Source organism: Mycteria americana, chromosome 16, assembly GCF_035582795.1.
Source record: "Mycteria americana isolate JAX WOST 10 ecotype Jacksonville Zoo and Gardens chromosome 16, USCA_MyAme_1.0, whole genome shotgun sequence".
In the NCBI taxonomy this organism is placed as follows: domain Eukaryota; kingdom Metazoa; phylum Chordata; class Aves; order Ciconiiformes; family Ciconiidae; genus Mycteria; species Mycteria americana.
In genome coordinates this window covers 3348776-3366253 of record NC_134380.1, presented here as the reverse complement: position 1 = coordinate 3366253, position 17478 = coordinate 3348776, and the positions used below count along the sequence as shown (strand labels likewise).

At 51.1% G+C, this 17478-nt stretch overlaps 1 protein-coding gene across 1 annotated transcript in view; it reads left to right on the top strand.

The window, feature by feature from the left end:
- Positions 1 to 15658, top strand: part of LOC142417973 (heparan sulfate glucosamine 3-O-sulfotransferase 3B1-like) — a 30105-nt gene extending 14447 nt beyond the window's left edge. The window contains exon 2 of the mRNA XM_075519193.1: positions 12337 to 15658. Coding sequence (XP_075375308.1) covers positions 12337 to 12955 — 619 coding nt within the window. The 3' untranslated portion in view covers positions 12956 to 15658. The remainder of the gene's footprint in view (positions 1 to 12336) is intronic.
- Positions 15659 to 17478: the final 1820 nt, after the last annotated feature.

Below are 17478 nucleotides of genomic sequence, written 5' to 3'. Positions count from 1 at the left end.
CGGGGGAAGGGCCTTGAAGAGCAGGTACTGTAGGGATGAGGCTGATGGGATAACCTCCCATGGGCTACCTGGATTAGGAATACCTCCTGATGTCCTAGCTGTGGGCAGGAGCCCTGGGGTGGTCTGGTGTGACCGGTTGTGTGTAACAGGGTGTCCCGTGCTGGGTGCAGGGTCCAGCCCCGCAGCGCATCCCTTCGGGGGAGCCGGGAGGATGCTCTGCTCCATGTGCAGTGACGGGTGGTTCAGCTCTTGGATGAGTCATGATGCTACTTGGTTTGGGCATCTAATTCTTGAAACACCTGGTGCTTCTGGGACACCAGCTGAAAGCCTGCAAGCTGTACACAGTCTATAGTGCTGGCTCTACGCACCTCAACGCCTGCCTCTACCTCCCCCAAGTCCCAGATCCCCACGTCCATGGGGTTTAACTCGATGGAGATTGCTCCCTTTGCTGCAAGTAAGCATTTTCCCAAGAACTGTAAGCAGGAAAGACATCTAAAAGACCAGTGAGTAGCAGTGCCTGTGGGGTTTTAACATCTTTTAGAGGATTAGTGCCGTCACTACAAATTAAGAGAGCAAATTGGTGGGTGTGGGTGCAGTTTGGGGCTACAGACTCTGTGCTGGGCTGGTGGGTGTGTTGCTGATGGCTGAACACCGCTGGCACCGGCTGATCCTCCTGCCGCGTTGGTTCTGGCTAAGCCTCCGTGGCAGGGAAGGGGCGAGGGGGAAGAGCCTCAGGAGGAGGCTGCGGTGCGAGCAGCAGGCACTGGTGCTGCTTGGACGTGGCCGAGCTGCTGCTGCATGGCGAAAGGGCTGACGGCAAGTGCTGGGCTTTGTGGTGGGAATTATGGGAGCAGCCTGGTTGTTCTGCTGGAGCTGAAGCCAAACCCCCGAGATCGGGGTCTCTGGGGTTGGCTGAACCCAAGTGACAGCCATGTTGGCCCCATATCCTGTGCCCCAGGGGCCACTTTTGTCACCTGCGGGTACCACAGCTGTTTTTTGGATCTTCCACCAGCTATGACTTCTTATCTGCTTTTAAACCTCTTCCAAGCTGGGTTTCCTTTGCTTATGCCTACTCTGAGCTAGCAAAAGCCTTGAAACAGCCACGCTTTGGGTTTTGCCTTTTCTATTTCTTTCCACAGTTTAGCTAGTAACTCCGGACCTTGACTTTCTTGCTTTGCCTTTTTTTTGGACGGGGACATTACTTCTGTGCTTGCAGCTGCTGAGCCAGTCCAAGCTCAGCAGATCCTAATTCCAGCTTCCCATGAAAGGCAGGATCAGTGCTACCCAAATAAAGCTGTGTTCAAGAAGTAACATCTCTGGTACAAGGATGTGTTAAACCAGCAGTCTCTGCAAGAAGCTCCAAGAGCAGAGCTTCATCTTGCAATGAATCCGTAAGTGGATCTATCAAATGTTTGCGTAGCAGGAGCTTGGTACACATAACATTAACTCATGGCTATAAATTTTTGAGGGAAGAGAAATGGCTGGTTCTTCTGGTTGTGATAGAGTAAGAGGCAGAGGCAGTCTAGATAATTTATTTTTTGCCAGGAGTGAGTTGTGAGCATTGAAATCTCTACAGATGCCTAAAATTCTTCCTCTTTCCTCCCTTTCAGGCTGTTGTCTGTTTAATTTATAGAGAAAAATGTTTCTACCGCTTTGCAATAAACTCTTGGGCACTGTGAAGGTAATCTTAGCTTGTTCCAGACCTGCACCAGTGTAGCTGCTGACTTACATCCACGCCAGGGTGAGCAGAGCCGAGCTACCTGCTTCTGGTGGAGGTGGTGAGGACTAATACTGGTGGCCTTCAGGTGCCAGAAGAGAGGGAAAGAGATTACACTAGTGCAACTGCAGGGATAAATTCCAGTTAAACACTCCAGCGGGGTGTACTAAGAGGCGACACGGCACAGAAGTAAAATACCCAGCTTGGTGGAGACAGTTGGCCCTGCGATCTGCAGGAAAAAGTCTTTAGTCCCAGTTTGCCAGTTAGCTCAGTCATGTTTCCTGCTGGGTTTAGGGGCTTTTTCCTCCCCTGAAATTGTGAGTTTCACAGAACTGCCCCCTCTCTGCTCTTCTTTTAAACAAAAATAGTCCTTTTTTCCTTTTTTGGGGGGAAATGGAGACGGATTAGAGTAATCTCACATGACTTGACCAGTGGGCAGTGAAGTCCGGTGATGCTGGGCGGTATTCTAAAGAACTCACCCATAAACAGCAATTAGCTTTTAATCGCGGCGCTGCTCCTGGCCCCCCGCGCCCGCAGGAACAGCAACGTGTGCTCTTTGTCGGCCCGAGCAGCACCGGGGGGACCCGCAGCAATGAAAGGGAACCGGGGGTGACCGAGAGGAATAAAATGCTCATTTCAGCCCCACCCCCTTACTGCACTCAAAAGCTCTTATTTTCAGAGCAAAGCACTATTGAAGCATCAGGACAAAGGAGACCAAATCCTTCTGGGGGAGGGGAGGTGCTGGCAATTGCATCTTTTGTTGCTTTTACTTATTTACTTGCCTATGGCCTCCCCCATCCCACCCCTCCAAGAAATCCACATAGATGCTCGCTAGATGATAATGCAATCACTTTCTTGGGACCTTGCTAATAGGATTATAATTATTACTGGAGATGAACTGGAGTGAATAGAATATTTACCACTTCATCTTAAATTATTGTAAATCCCTCCAAAGCAGCCCTTTGATATGTAAAGCGCTGCCCCTTTCCCCCCAGTGAAGATAATTATTTAGTGGAAGTTCAGAGCTTTTAAGTATGATAGGGGACAGAAAGAGGCTTCGGTGTTTACATAAAGAGGAGAGCCTATATAATGAACTGGTAGAGTTGATGAATATCTTGCCTGGCAAAGGAGGAGGGAAAGTTCTTGCTGAGCAGTTGTAACATGTTGTTGGGGGAAGAGGGAAGGAAATAATTGGAAACTTGGCCCTTCCTAGTCCAAAGAAAACCCCACGTCTCTGCAGCCCATGTTCGGTTGGTGCATGAGTCCACCTGGTGACAGGGGCAACGTTTTGGGTTTGTTCTGTAGGGCTGGAGGAACTTCTGTTTGAGGAATGACGAAGTAGGCTGGGAGACCTCAGGCTGGCAAAGAGATGTCTTGGGGGAAGATACAGTACTCTACAAAGTCAGAGCTGGGCTGGAGATTGAGGGAGGGATGGATTGGTGTCATGGTGCAAGGACTGGGGCTTTGGCTTGAGGACAGGAGCTGGTGCACAACAGGCAGAGCAAGGACCCAGGGTGGGCTGTGCACGTGGAGGGTCTGCGTGGGTTCAGGAGCAACCTGGACAAGAGGTTGGAAGAGAGGTTGATTGAGGGTTATTAGGTAGGCAAACTGCATCAGGCCCAGGAAAGTCCCTGAGCTGAATTTGGGTGGAGGCTGGGAGAGCAGCGGGGGACAGGGCATGCTGCTTGCCCTGGTCTTGCTCTGCCCTGGTCTTCCTGGCCAGGGTTGGAGATCCCTGGGCCACAGGGGCTTTGGCCTGAAGGAGAGGGCCACACCCTGCGGGCGCATCCATGTGAGCATCCGCAAGCAGGATACATTTCTCCCAAGCTTTCAGGTTGGTTCCATCCCCTTGAGACCTTTGTCCCAAAGGCTGCCAGCACGGAGCATCAGCTCTAGGGTGGGAAGGGGGGATTGCTCCAGCCAGCCACCTCCAAGACCAACTTCGTGCCTTTGCATCCATTGCCAAGGACGGGGATGTCCCAGGAGTGACGGCCGTGTCACCCATCGGCCTCAAAGGAGTCTTTGTGGCTCTTTGGCCTCTTTAGTATGCTCTCTGGTGAAAGCACAAACCCCGTCCCCATGCAGACAAGACTCGTGTCAGCATCAGGTGTTTCTGCTGCTGTAAGTTATTCCTCCCCTTTAGGCTGCAGCTATACAGTGCACCATATATGGCACTTAGTTATACAAGGCAGCAGCCCCGTGAGGGATAACATGTCATTATCTTGGTTATGAGTCTGTGCTTCTAATTAAACCACTTAAACTCGTGAGGTGGGAGAGGCGTTTGGGAGGGAGGTGGGTTTTGGCTGGCGCGGGGCGGGAGGCAGCCTTTGTGGCAGAGGCTGATTCTGCTCATCACACTGATGGCTGTTCCTGGAGGCACAAACCCTCCAGGTTTTGTGCATGGATCAGGCCCTGCTTTGTCCAGGTCGGGTGCTCGGATGCTGCTGCAAACCGTCTGCTCTGTGGCTGCGGCCGGGCAAAGCGCCCCGTGTCCCTCGCCTGCAGCACAGGGAGGGTCAAACCTCCGTGGAGGCTCCTAGATCTGATCTGAATGCAGTGACTTTGGGGGAGGTGGATAGCCTTTTATTAAAAAAAAACCTAAAAACCCCAACCCCTCGCGATTGCAGCAGCGCATTGTCCCCTCCTCGAGGCACTGCTTGCTTTGATTTGCCGGGGCTGTTCGGCACGACTCGGCTCTGCCTGCACAGAGTGGGGACCAAAGGACCATCTGCCGACGCCCCACGTCTCCCCGCTCTCCCCAGCCTTTGATGGGATTTTTTTATCCGCATCAAAGGAACTTAGATCAGACTCCATGGCTGGGCCAGAGCCTGTTCCTGTGGGGTATGTGGTGATGCCACCCGTGGCCACCGGCTCTTTGGCCCCATCGAAGCCCTGCAGCAGCTTCATGACGGGCAGCCTTCGCACGCTGTTACCCTCCTCTCCCTCCTTCAGTCCCCAAACTCCCAACAGGTGAAGGGCACCTGGCAGATTTGGGGGCAAGGAGAGTTAAGAAAAAACATTACTTTCAGGCCCACATTTCCCCCCCCCCCCTTTCCCTCCTCCTTTACCTACCCCTTCCTCACCCCCAAAGTTCATTAATTCCCATCATCTGGTTTGTGTAAACGTCGTGGCGAGGGTTTGACGGAGCTGGATAGGGTTACACCCGTTTCAAAAAGGCCGAGGCTGGTTCCCAGCCGTTCCCTTTTATTGTTGTATAATTTGCCAACCCAAACAACGGGCTCCCGCTCGAGACAAAGGCACACATGTTGCCCTTACTGCTGGTCATAAAAAGAGGAGAGGCTGCTTGCTACTGTACAGGTCCTTGGTGCAACGGCAGCCCGAGCTGGGAGAAATTTTGGTAAGAAAAATGTGATGTACCAAGTAATAAACCAGCAAGTGCTCCCACTCCCAAAGAGGAATTTGCTGTTCCCTCTTCTCTCTCTGTTTCTTCCTCCTCCTTCATCTTCCTCCTTCCCCCATCCGGAGCTCCTGCCACCGGGAAGCAGAGTCAAAGCCAAGTGGGTAATTCTGAAGCCAGCTGACCTTGACGCTGGTGGCAGGCTCTGTGATGTAATTAAAACGCTTTATACTTTAACAGTCTTGCCCTGAGCTTGTCAAGTTCTTGCTTTTAAGGAGTATTTCTGGGATTTGATTTTGTTATCAGTCCCGTGGAGAGGAGGGCCAGGTGGGGTCGGGATGGGTCCAGTGTGGTGGCCTTGGGAGCTGAGCTGGTGATGCTGTGATGCTCTGGGTTTTTGCTTCCCAGAGCATTGCAGAGCTCTTGCTCACTGTCACATGCCAGTTTTGGGCTACAAGTGTGTGGTTTCAATCCAGTCCTTGGCTGCTCTGGTCACCACTGTACATTTTTTCCTGCTTTCTGACATCAACATGCTGCCTCGGAGACTGGGAGCAACTGGGTATCGCCTTGGCAGAGCAGGTGGGCTGGAAGGCAAAGCTGCCAGCAATGGAGATGCCCTCTCCATCCTTTCCTGGGTATCTAGAGCTCTTTTTCAAGATACTAGATTTAGCTTACTTGGCCTAAATTTATTTATTGAGGTGGGGGAGGAGAGGAAGAGGCAGAGAAGCAGGGGGATTTAGAATGAGAATTGGCTGTGCAGGGCTGTGCAGTAAAGCCCTCCTCAAAAGTGTGTTTGATTTAAGGCAGCGGACAGACAGACTGTGGTTTGAAACAAGCCCTTTGGCTGTGGTGGGATCCTGACCAGAGCAAAGCTGAGCGGGACCATGCTGGGATGGGGACAGGGGACCAAACCGCCCCTGGGGATGGGGACAGGAGAGGATGCAGCAGGCTGGAGAGCATCAGCGTGGGAGGGGACGAGGCTTCAACCTGCCTTGTCTTCTGCACTTGTTTCCTTTAAAGCTTTTCTGAGCTGGTACCAGCAGGCTTGTTTGCTTTCCAACCTGTAAATTAGAAACGCAGCAAAAGTCATAAAAAATTCATCATGTGTACCAAATTGTACCACGTTCTGGGTCATGCTGCCTGGGCTTGTTGTCACTTTGGGTTTTCAAGCCCCCTGTCATGACTCTGGAGGCTAAAAATCTGTCTCCTCCCAGGATGGGAGAAGAGCTTTTGTGTCTACCTTCTGCACTGTGTGCAATTTGTGTCTACCTACCTTCTCACCATAAGCTTTCAATCTAATCTATGTGGTTTCTTAGACAGCCTTTTGGGAGGATTTGGGGGCGCTTTCCCAAGAAACAGTCAAGTTGCCAAAATTTGGTTTTCTGGGAAGAAATCACGTTTTGTCTTCTTGAAACACCAGTCAGGAATTTGGGTAGAAACTGGCTAGAAATAGGTTGGATGCTCTGCATGTGCACCGCCAGGCTGCAAAGCAAATGGTTCTGGATTACAGGCCTGAGCTCGGCGTGAATGTGGCTGATGTCCAAAATAGTTTGACTTGCTTTTTCTCCCCTTTCCCCTATTTTCCTTGCTTCTAGGGAACAGCTGTGGGGGGTAAAGTCTAGAAATTCTGCACCAAAGGCAGTTCTTGCTGTATCGCAGGGGCTGCTGTGAGCACTCCCCAGTCTGCATCTTGTAGCTGCATCCAGATGCTATGGCATTTTATCCTGACTGTAACAATGCTTCTCTTGCTTTTACAATACCCTATACCCAGCTGTCCATCTCCTCTCGGGGAGTTTTGTCATCCTTGCAAAGGGAAACTGAGGCAGTTCAGAGGATTGAGCAAGGGGGGGTGGTCTGGAGTGGAGGGGTTTGAGATGGGAGGGTGCCGTCACTGCAGCACGAGGCACCCCGATTTTAACACTTACCAGTGGGACTTCAGCTCTTGAGCATGCTGGAGCAGGGGGAGCATCTCCGAAAGTGATGCTGGTTAGCATCTGGAATGCCAGCATATATCCGGCAGGAATACATCCAGCATGAAACCCTCCTCAGGAAAGAAAGCTCATCATCCGCTCGGCTCTGGGACTCCTGTTCGGCAGCAGGAGCACCTGAGCGTGCCGGCTCTCGGCTGGGCAGCCTGACGGTGACCTCCGCGCGGGCAGACGGCTGGGGGCGGTTGTCTCCGCAGCCCCCGGGGCTGAGCCCCGCCGCAGGGCTTCGGGCTCTGGCAGACCCTGGAGGGGTTTATCCCAGCGGGTGTTTGCAAATGGCAGGAGGTGCATGGGGGCACCAACAGACGTCCCCGGGGATAAAATCAGTAACAACTGCTGTGCTCTGCCCTGCACGCCGCTCTGTCCTACCTGTGGCGAATAACGCAGCAACAGGTTGCAGAGGTCCCCTTGACCCCCCCGGCCCGCGGCCCCTTGCCGTTCCTCCTTGAGAAGTGGCAGCAGATTAGCCCGGAGCCCCTCTGTGCAGACAAAAGCTGCCACAAAGGGCATTAGGCTTCAGGATTGGATTACCGTGTGGCCACCTGTCATCCCCACTTTGTAAATTTATCTTGCTCTGGGTCCGGTTTTCATATTGGAGAAGTTTGCACTTAAAAAAAATATATATAATTCCCCCTCCTCCGAGCATCTCCAAGCAGGAGCCTGGCGGAGTTCGTTTTAGCATCCCTTCTTATTCCAGGCTTCAGAGCTGCGTGGGGCTGGGGATTAGGGGTGTTTGAATAAAGAGAGCCTTTATTACATTAGTCTAAGTGGTTAATAGGTAAAGTAGGCCAATCCATCTTTAGACTAAGCCTATCACTTCGCCTACGAAGGGTGCAGGCTTCACTGAGGAAATATTCATTAAAGGAAAAGCTTTTCCTCTGCCCCTCTTGACATGTTAATAGCTCAGGGTTAGGGGCTCTGCTCTCTGCCTGTGGAAAATTCATAGCTGTGCTCACACAGCAACTCCCTCCTCTCGCTGGGACCCCCGGCGCTGCCGGCAGCTCTGCCGAAGTCAGCAGAGTGGTGCTGAGCCGCGCCAGCGCTTTGCCGCTGGGCTCGGCAGGGAATAAGGGATGCCAGGAGTCTGCTGATGCTCCTCATCCCTGCTTTCCTCTTCCATGCTCAGAAAGTAGGTGCCTCGTCCCTTCCCAAGATGGGATGTAGGGAGAGGGGTCAAATGACGGGTGAAGGCAGTGCTTCAATGCTGGGACTCTCTGCTGTGGGGTGTTCTCAAGGCCAAAAGTATTCATGGGCTTGAAAGGATTAGACAGTTCATAGTCACGATGAAATGGGATGATTTGGATGCAGATGCTGGCTCCAGAGGTCTTTGAACTCCAGGTTGCCAGAAGGCAGGAGGATAACAAGGCAGGAGGGACTGCTTGCCAAGCTTTTCATACTATCTTTATTTTCCACTACAGTATCCGCTACAGCCCTCAGTGGTGTCTCCATCCATCCCTGTCCCGACTGGTGCAGCAGCTTTTGTCTGAGGGCTCAGCTGAGCTCCCCGTTTCCCACAGCCTGATTCCCTTTGCCATCTCCCTTTCCTCTCCCATACGGACAACGGTGGTAGCTGCACCTCTGCCACTCTTATCTTGCACCAAACAGCGCTGGCAGAAGCTGCCCATGTCTCTAACGTGCCTGTGAAGCTTCCATGGAAATGGAGGACTCCACAGCTGTAACGAGCTGCCCCAGGGCTGAACTGTGCCCGTGCCATTGAGCTGAATGTGGGTTTCTGCTGTTACTTTCTCCCAAAGGGGTTGCATCCTGCCAGGGCACAGTGGCTACAGCTCTTCTGACCATTACAGCTCCTCTTTCCCCTCCTTCTGCAACGGGTGTCGTTTAGTGCGGCCCTTGCTGTCTTGGAGCCCCAGGAGCAGATGCGTTCAGAGCTGGAGTCTGGTCCTACTTCCACCAACACGTACGTCCGGCGTGCTGTGTTGGAGCTGCAGTGCTATACGTGGGCCAAGTTGCCCTTCTCCACTTGTGGTTTGAATGGGAAGAAATGCTTCTTGGTGACTTTTCCAGCAGTGTGAGTTCAGACCAGCCAACTTACCAGTTCCTCCTGTCCCTGAGGCTCTGTTGTCTCTGGCTGCCAGCATGACAATTGATGCCTCTGTGGGAGATTATGGAAACCATGGGAAAGCTCCTCAGAACGGACAGACTCATGCAATAAAACTTTGCTTTCCTGGATGTGATGCTGTCACAGGTTCAAACCACATCCATGGGCCACAATATTTGGCTCCACTTGCTGCTGCCCAGCTTTTATGCAGCCACTTTTCAAACAAGGCAGTGTCTGAGACAATCTCGAGGATCTTAGTTTTGGGCTATGACCGGCACCTGTCTGGGTACAATGAAGGAAGAGGGTGCTGGAGCTAGGGCTGAAGGCTGGTTTTGGTGGATTCAGTTCTCGTTCTTGGGTGGAAGGCTCCATTTCTGTCTCTGCTCATTTTAGCCTGTACTGACCAAGCCAGACAGCAGTAGCAGTGTCAACGATGTGCCTTGTCTTGCTTCTCTTACTGTGACGGGTCACAAGCGAGATGTTCTGCAAATGCCAAGAATTCAGGTCCTCTCCAAAAATAACAATTTTGGGGGGTCTAGACCTGCACAGAACTGAGTGCTCTCAGCTCTATTGGAAACAAGACATGTTGGATGCCCTCAGCCACAAATCAAGACTCTGGGTTCAGGTGCTGACTGGTCTGCAAAGGGACTGACACTGGGCCAGTGGATGCCTCTCAGACAAAGAGTTGCTCCTTGCTGTCGTCCACTTCTGCGGTGCGCTCCTCTGTGTTTATTGAAAGACTAATTAAGAGCCTGTGTTTTCCAAGCAGATCAACTGACTCAGCACCTCCACCCCCAGCAATTTCCTCCTGTTTCATGGCCCAGCCCTACCCAATGTCTCTCTTGTGCAAGGAGGAAAAAATAAGCCTTGCATCATTCCCAGGAGACTGAGAAATACTGACTGTAGTACTCCTGGAGGAGAAGTTGGCCTCAAGGTGCAGGGCCCTGTACAGCAAGCAATCTGATGGACCTGACCTGAAGCCAAAGGGCTTCAGTGCAGCGCGGCCGTCCTGAGCGTGTCTTGGGAAGCAGTCTCCTCTCCAGGCAGGTCCCAGGCCATTAAGGGCTTCATGGATTGAAACCAACCTCTTAAATCAAGCTGGAAAGCAGTCGGTGGCCAGTGCAGGATGTAGAACTTGGATTTAATGTGGCCATAAAAAGAGACACCGCTTAATGAGTAGACTGTCGAAATCCACATCAGCCCACGATAGATTTAAGAGTTGCACTCTGAGCGTTATTGACTGGCTGTGCTCTGCGACGGCGTTACGGCTTTGTGGAGTTGGCCAGAAAGGCGAAGGATTAGTCAGAGTTTTATTTTGGTTACTATTTTTTGGCACGTGCTGGCTCCTGAATTCCAGAAGCTCTCACGTCCCAGGTATCTGGTAGACCAGTGTGATTTTTATCTGCATGTGAAACTCCACTTGCGTGGCCTTAAAATTGCAGCCTTAGGGTTTGCTAGCACCCTTGGGCATGGCTGGAGGTTTCCACAAGCTGATATCCCCTTCCTCCACAGTCCGGCTTGTCCATCGCCACCTCTCCCAGTGACCTGTGCAGATCTGGTGTGGGGACCATCTCCCACCATGGGTCTACGGAGAAGGGGCTTTATGGGCAGCACCCAAGCACACCTCACCTGCGGTGCAGAGGCGTAGTCATTGGGTGCCCCTTGCCAGTAAACACATTGCATAAAGTTAATGCCAGAAGCTGATGAAGTAAAATACCAGGTACAATGTGCGCTAAATAGCAGTTGCATAAAATAGCTACTGACCAACTTTCATGGGCACGTGATGATTTTTGATTCAATCACACCTCTCATTCCTGGTTTTCCTATTATTTGGCCTCAGAACAGATGGGTCAATTTTTTTTCTTTGGCTTCTTAATTGGGGCAACCATTGGCTTTAGCACAAATTATCAGCGTCTTTATGAATTGCAAGAGCCCACGGTGATCTTTGCTGTAGAAGCATAAAAGTGGTAAGGGAGGAGGTGGCCATTGGGGAACAAATGGCCTCTGTGTGCAGCGTCGTACATCTGAGGGAAACACTGTTTGAGGCTTGCAGATCACACACTGGCTGGTTATTTCTCTGTGCTGGGTGGATGCTTTGAAAACTTAATCAAGTTTTATAGCTTTAATTTTGTGGCAGACTCCCCTCTTGCCTTTTTTTTTAACTGTCTCGCAACCCAGAGCAAATGAGTCCCATTGGGTTATAAAGGGAAAGAATTGGCAAATGGTCTGAAATATTTAGGCTTGCCTAGTGAATGATAGGAAAAAATTACTCATCCTGCTTCGTGCTGCTTCCATCGTTTCTGCAAGCTCTCTAGTTTTCCTTGCATGGTTAATTAGAAATAGTCAGGGAATAAGGTGGAATTGCTGAAGGATTTAGGTTTCAAGGGTGTTTTGTGAGGGTACGTCCTGCCCATGAGCTGAGGTTGCATTCTCCGTGGTGGTATCCTGTATCCTGACCTGCTGTAGCCTGCGTGGCAGTGGAGGGGAGAGGTTGTCCTCGCTGGGTGCTGGACTGGGATGTGCTGAAGATGCCAGCAGCAGCTCTTGATGCTCCTTCTAGTGCGTGTTAGGGAACAAGTCTGCACAGCGATAGGGAACAAGCCTGCACAGTGACAGGGAATAGTAAAGCAATGGGTGCAGCTGGGTGCAAGAGGACCCCTGCAGTAGGGTGAGGTCCTGCTGTTGACAAGCTGGGGACAAATTGCACCCTCTTGCCTGAATTGGGAAAAGTGTTGTGTTCGGGATGCTAAGGGAAAGCAAGGTGGATGTGCTCCGGTGAGCTCCTGCTTTTCCGCTACGCCGTGCCTCTCATTCCCCTGGGGAAGACGAGCTCTGGGCTGGGGCTGAGGGCACTGTGGCGTTGTCCGGAGCCAGGAAAGCCGCCTGGTGCACCTCAGGACTCATCGTGACCGGTCGGGAGCCAGTGTGGTACATATAGCCACACTCCAGGTGCAGAGTGCAGCCCAGCTAATCCACTCATGGATAACTGGGAGATTACTCAGATGGATTTCTAATACAGTGGCCTTTAATAATAATCCCCTCTTAATCCCTAAATCAATGGAAAATGGATTTATCTGTATAAGCTAGATGACCTGTGTAGGCATTTTAGGGAGAAAAATTCTTGTGTATCTATGTGTGAATATATATATGCATACACGTGGTTTTTTTCCTCTTACCTGCCATTCTGACCCATGTCTGTGTGTTTTGCTGGCAGAGACCTCATGCCCAGGACCCTGGAGGGGCAGATCACCATGGAGAAGACCCCCAGCTACTTCGTCACCAAGGAGGCCCCAGCCCGCATCTCCTCCATGTCCAAGGGCACAAAGCTCATCGTGGTGGTGCGGGACCCCGTGACCAGAGCCATCTCGGACTACACCCAGACGCTCTCCAAGAAGCCCGATATCCCCACCTTTGAGAGCCTGACCTTCAAAAACAGGACTACGGGCCTGATCGACACCTCGTGGAGCGCCATCCAGATTGGCATCTATGCCAAGCACCTGGAGAACTGGCTTCTCTACTTCCCCATCGGGCAGATCCTCTTCGTCAGCGGGGAGAGGCTGATCAGTGACCCCGCAGGGGAGCTGGGCAGGGTCCAGGACTTTCTGGGCCTCAAGAGGATCATCACCGACAAACACTTCTACTTCAACAAAACCAAGGGGTTCCCGTGCCTGAAGAAGGCGGAAGGCAGCAGCAAACCCCACTGCCTGGGGAAGACGAAAGGCAGGACCCACCCTGACATAGACCAGGAGGTGGTGCAGAGGCTGCGGGACTTCTACCGGCCCTTCAACATGAAGTTCTACCAGATGACGGGGCAGGACTTCGGCTGGGACTGAGGCTGGTGTGGGAAAGTGCCCTGTAATTACTTGCCCAGCACGGTTTGCGTATATAAAGAGATATATATGTATGTAAAATGTACAGAAATCTATTTTATAATAATTTATTTTTAATTCCTAAGCAATTAATTCACTAAGCTGCCTAACCGCACTGGCTAGAACGGTAGCCCGTAACCTGTTTAACATTCCACAGTGTTTAATTCTAATATGTCTCTCCTTTTCTTTTCTTTTCTTTTTTTTTTCTCCTCCTGATTTCTCCTCTTATTGGTTTGGTTTGTAACAAACGGTGCTTCCATTTTTCCTAAACAAAATTTGTATTTAAAAAAAGTCAAAAAAAGCGAGGGTGGCAGGGGAGGGGTGGGGAGGGAGGGAAAGCACAAATTTATTTTTGTTACGGGTATCTGGCCTCTATAAACACTTGCTTTCCCTATTCCGGTGTCCCAGTCTCTGCTCCGGTGTTGTGCTCCCTCTTCCCACAGCTTTCTGGTTAGTCCCGCGGCCCCGGGGGGGTTTCTCTGGGGTGGGTGGGGAGGGAGGCTGGCCATCTCCCTGCAACCCACATACCTCTGCTGAGCAGCAGCGTGTGTAAGGCATAGGGAACCCCAAGCCATACAGCTCCTGCTCTGCAGCCCAGGACTCTGCTGGCAGGGTAACGCGCTCGTTTTCTAGCAGAGAAGCTGCAGAGCCTATTGCATGGGCAGAGCTGTCTCCTCGGTATACTTTTCCTTCTTGCCTTTTGTCAAGGAGACTCTTTCCCACGATCCCTCTATGCATTTTAAATCTTTCCTGCAGGACAAATGTAAAACTACGTGTATCTATATGTGACACGCTTGGTGCTGGTCTGAATGACTTGCATGAAGCATCGCTCCAGGAGTGCCCGTGCACGCAGGGCGCTGCTGCCAGATGGCTGTGCCGGCAGTGCGGGGAGCAGCGTCCACCCACCAAAGACGCTGGCAGAGCTGCGGAGCCACGCGAAAACGCCAGGTCTCTGCTTGGAGCCATTCCCAGCATGGAGGGTGTCCCAGGACATGTCGCAGGCGGTGCTACCTCCAGCCCTGCAGCCGCCGGAGCAGCCTTGGCCCTCTTGACTCCCAGTACTTTTTGGTCCCAACACCTTATCCGTGGTCTCTCCCAAGGAGCAGCATTTGCCTAGAGCCTGGAAGAAGTGCTGCTTTGCCAACGAGGATGAATCTGTAGAAAAGCAGGGGGCTGTACTTGGGTTGGGCCATTGCTGGCAGCCCAGACATGGCCACGTGCCTGCCGATGCCCCAGGTGAGCGCAGGGATGGCAGCCAGGCAGGACAGGAGGCTCTGAGCTCTTACCCATCAACCCAGGTACAGTAACCTGGAGATCCTTCACCTCAGGTGGAACCAAATGCTTTGAGGCATTAGGACAGGTTGGTGAGGCTCTCTTGAGAGGTCTGGCCATGTTTTGTGTGCTCAGAAGGTTTGGATAAATACCATGTGTGTCTGATGCCTTATCGTTACTGTCGGAGGTTCTGCTAGCTCAACTGGAACATTTTCGGAGCAAGGTGACGACAGAAGTTATTTGCTCCTTGAATTTTTAACAGAAGCAGGGCCATGTTGTCTTTGGGCAACAAAAAAACCACGTACCTCACCTGCGAGCACTGAAATGGTGTACTGCACTGAGCGTGGAGCTTTTTGAATAAATCTCATGATGTTACTGTGTGAGCACTTCCATAAAGCAGGCAGTGTAAGTAAAGCTTGAAACAGCAAATGCACCATTGGGCAGAGCATATGTGAGCTGAGTTAATGCTCTAGTTTCTTACGCATTGCCTATATAAATGCGTGCCCTGCACCTCTCCCCAGTCACCCATAGCAAACCGCCTTTGAGCACCATGTTGCTGAGCCATGCTGAGCCGTGGTGGGGTGTTTTCAGTGGCATTTTCCAGACATTTCTTTTACTTTTGCAGCCTCCTTGCTCTTGCCTGCCCCTTACAGCTGTCTGCTGTGGCTGTTTGGGGATGAAAAGGCCCTTTGGAGCCTGGACTGCTCTCCCTGGGCCTTGATCTGGTCCTGCTCAGGTGGACACGGTGAAGAGCAGACCCACGTCTGGGTCCACTGTAGGGATCTGCAGGTAAAGCATTGCCCTTCAGTGCATTGTTTGAACCTAAGGGCTCTTGGCTTGGCTCGGAGGTGTCACATCTCTGAAGGGATTTAGGGACTTGCACCCCCATCAGTGCCGGTGAGGCGTGTGTGGGTTCATGCGTGGGGTGCAGTGCACTGGGGTGTGCTCACGGAAAGGGAGTTGCTAAGCATAACATCAGGACTGAGCTGCATAGCAAACCTGCTGCGAGCAGGATGCAAATCCCTTCTTGGGGTTTGCCTCCAAGCACATCCTTCCTACAAAAGGGGAAAGTTTGGCAAATCCTCTCCTTTTTTGCCCTGAGCCATTTCTAGCAACGAAGCGATGCTTCAGACTGATGCAGTCCCACTTCCAGAGGTCACAGACGTGAGAGTGGGACCTGCTGGGCTGCGCAGGTTGACAGACCACTCACACGATCCCTGTCCTGCAAAATGCAGCTGCAAACTTGAGTGGGAGTTGGATCTATGCATGTTTGGGGTCTTTGGTTTTAGCTCCAGCCAGGTCCCCGGCTTTGTTCCCCGCTGCCAGGACAGGTGATGAATGCACGAGCGCGTCTGCTTTATCACAAAGACTGCTGCTGTTGGGTGACTGAGGGGAAGGGGCTGCAGGGGGTGAGGGGTGTGGGGGAGAAAAATGTACTTCCTGGTGGAAAAGAGTGATTTTTGGTTCTCAAAACCTCAGTCTTCCTACTAGCCAGCTTATGCAATGTATGGAAAGAAGCTCGTCCTCTCCACTTGGCCTTTGGGCAAGCTTCCAGCCGCGACTGCGCCGCTTCCCCAGGCGGTTTTGCTGGCTGAGTCTTTCTGCTGCATGGCAAGAGCCTCCGGGATCTACCGCGTTGGCGTGGCCTCCTTTCCGTGTGGTTCCCTTCCGAGAGTGTGTGCGTGCCTGCTTGTGAATGCTGGAAGAGTTTGCATCCCCTACGTCTTCCTTCTTGCTTTCTTGGAAACAACTTTCTAATATCCCATTGCCTTCCGCAGCTATATGGCAGAGCGTGGGCTTAATTTGTCCTATCAAGCTCTGCTGCAAAATGCTCTCATGAAGCAATCTTGTTGAGGAGTAGAAATACAGAGAGTGACTAATAACTCTTCTAACCTTAAGCAAATTGTTAGCCCTGGCTCAACATCCTTCGTAACGAAGTCTGCACTAGACTTTTAATGTAAAGGCCTTACCTAACAAATAAGACAATGAAGGTGAATTCCCTGTGGTGTACATCTGGTTGCTAATACTGGCATCAGTACTATTGTCATCATTTAAAAAAAATACCTTTTCTTTCAGTTAAGCTTGCAGGTGTGATTAGAAGGGTTGGTTTGGGTTTTTTTTTCGCATTGTAACCTTAATTTATGGCTGAGTTTCATTCAGTCCTGTGTTCAGAAGTGCAGTACAGGTATTAGTGATGTGTTGTCTGTAACATGGTACTGTAGAGTAGCCAATTTGTAAAAAAAAGAACAAAATGAAAAACAAAAAAACCCACAAAAAAAAAAAAAACTGAAAAAATGTAAATCGAGTATTTTGTGGTATGTACAACACAAATTAATTTTACACAGAGAAAGATGTTTCTAGGAAAATGAAATTCTGATAATTCATACTATTTGTATGAACAAATAAAAACTATATTTTACCAAGCGATGGACACTGTTGTATTCATTCAACACTGCGGAGGTGGAGGTGGCCTCCCCACGAGGGTTTGGTGGTGCCGCCCCCCGACACTTGCACGTCCACCCCATTAATGTCCGTGCAACTGTGCTGGCCCCACAGCAAAGCCCAGAAGCGCGTGCTGAAGCCAGCAGGATTTAATCACGTATGTGAGCTCCCATCCAGCACAGGGCTGTGTTTGAGAGCCAGAGGCTTCACCGGGTGGTGAACGCGTCCGTGTTTTGCTCAGTCGGGTTGTGTGGGGGCTGATCTGTCCCGTGAATGCGCCTTCATCAAACACCATTTCAGGGAAGGAGACCTGAGGGATTGCCCTCAGCCCTGCTGAGTATGGATGGTCTTGGTGTTTGGTGAAACTATGCTCCTGCAGCAGGGATGCTGGAGGACAAATTCAGTCCTTTATAGCTGGTGGTGGGGAAACTTTCCAGTGCCAAGTTTCTTTTCAAAAGCGTTGCACTTACAGTAGTGATGCTGGTCCAAACCTCTGGGGCCAGTGGTTGCTATTGCTCCCTACATACTCAGCACTTTAAGATATAAAAATTCATTATCATTAAATTCAGAAGAGTCCCAGGCCAGTGCTATACAAAGCAGCACCTAAAGAGCATTACAGATTTATGTAACGTAGCAATTGCCACTTAACTGAACTGAATTAAAATAATTTAATTTTTCTTAGCAAGTCTTGCATCCGGTGCGGAGTAATTGATGGGAGTCTTTCAGATTACCCATTCAGAGACCTTCTAGAAAAGGAGTCAGAAGTAAGCACA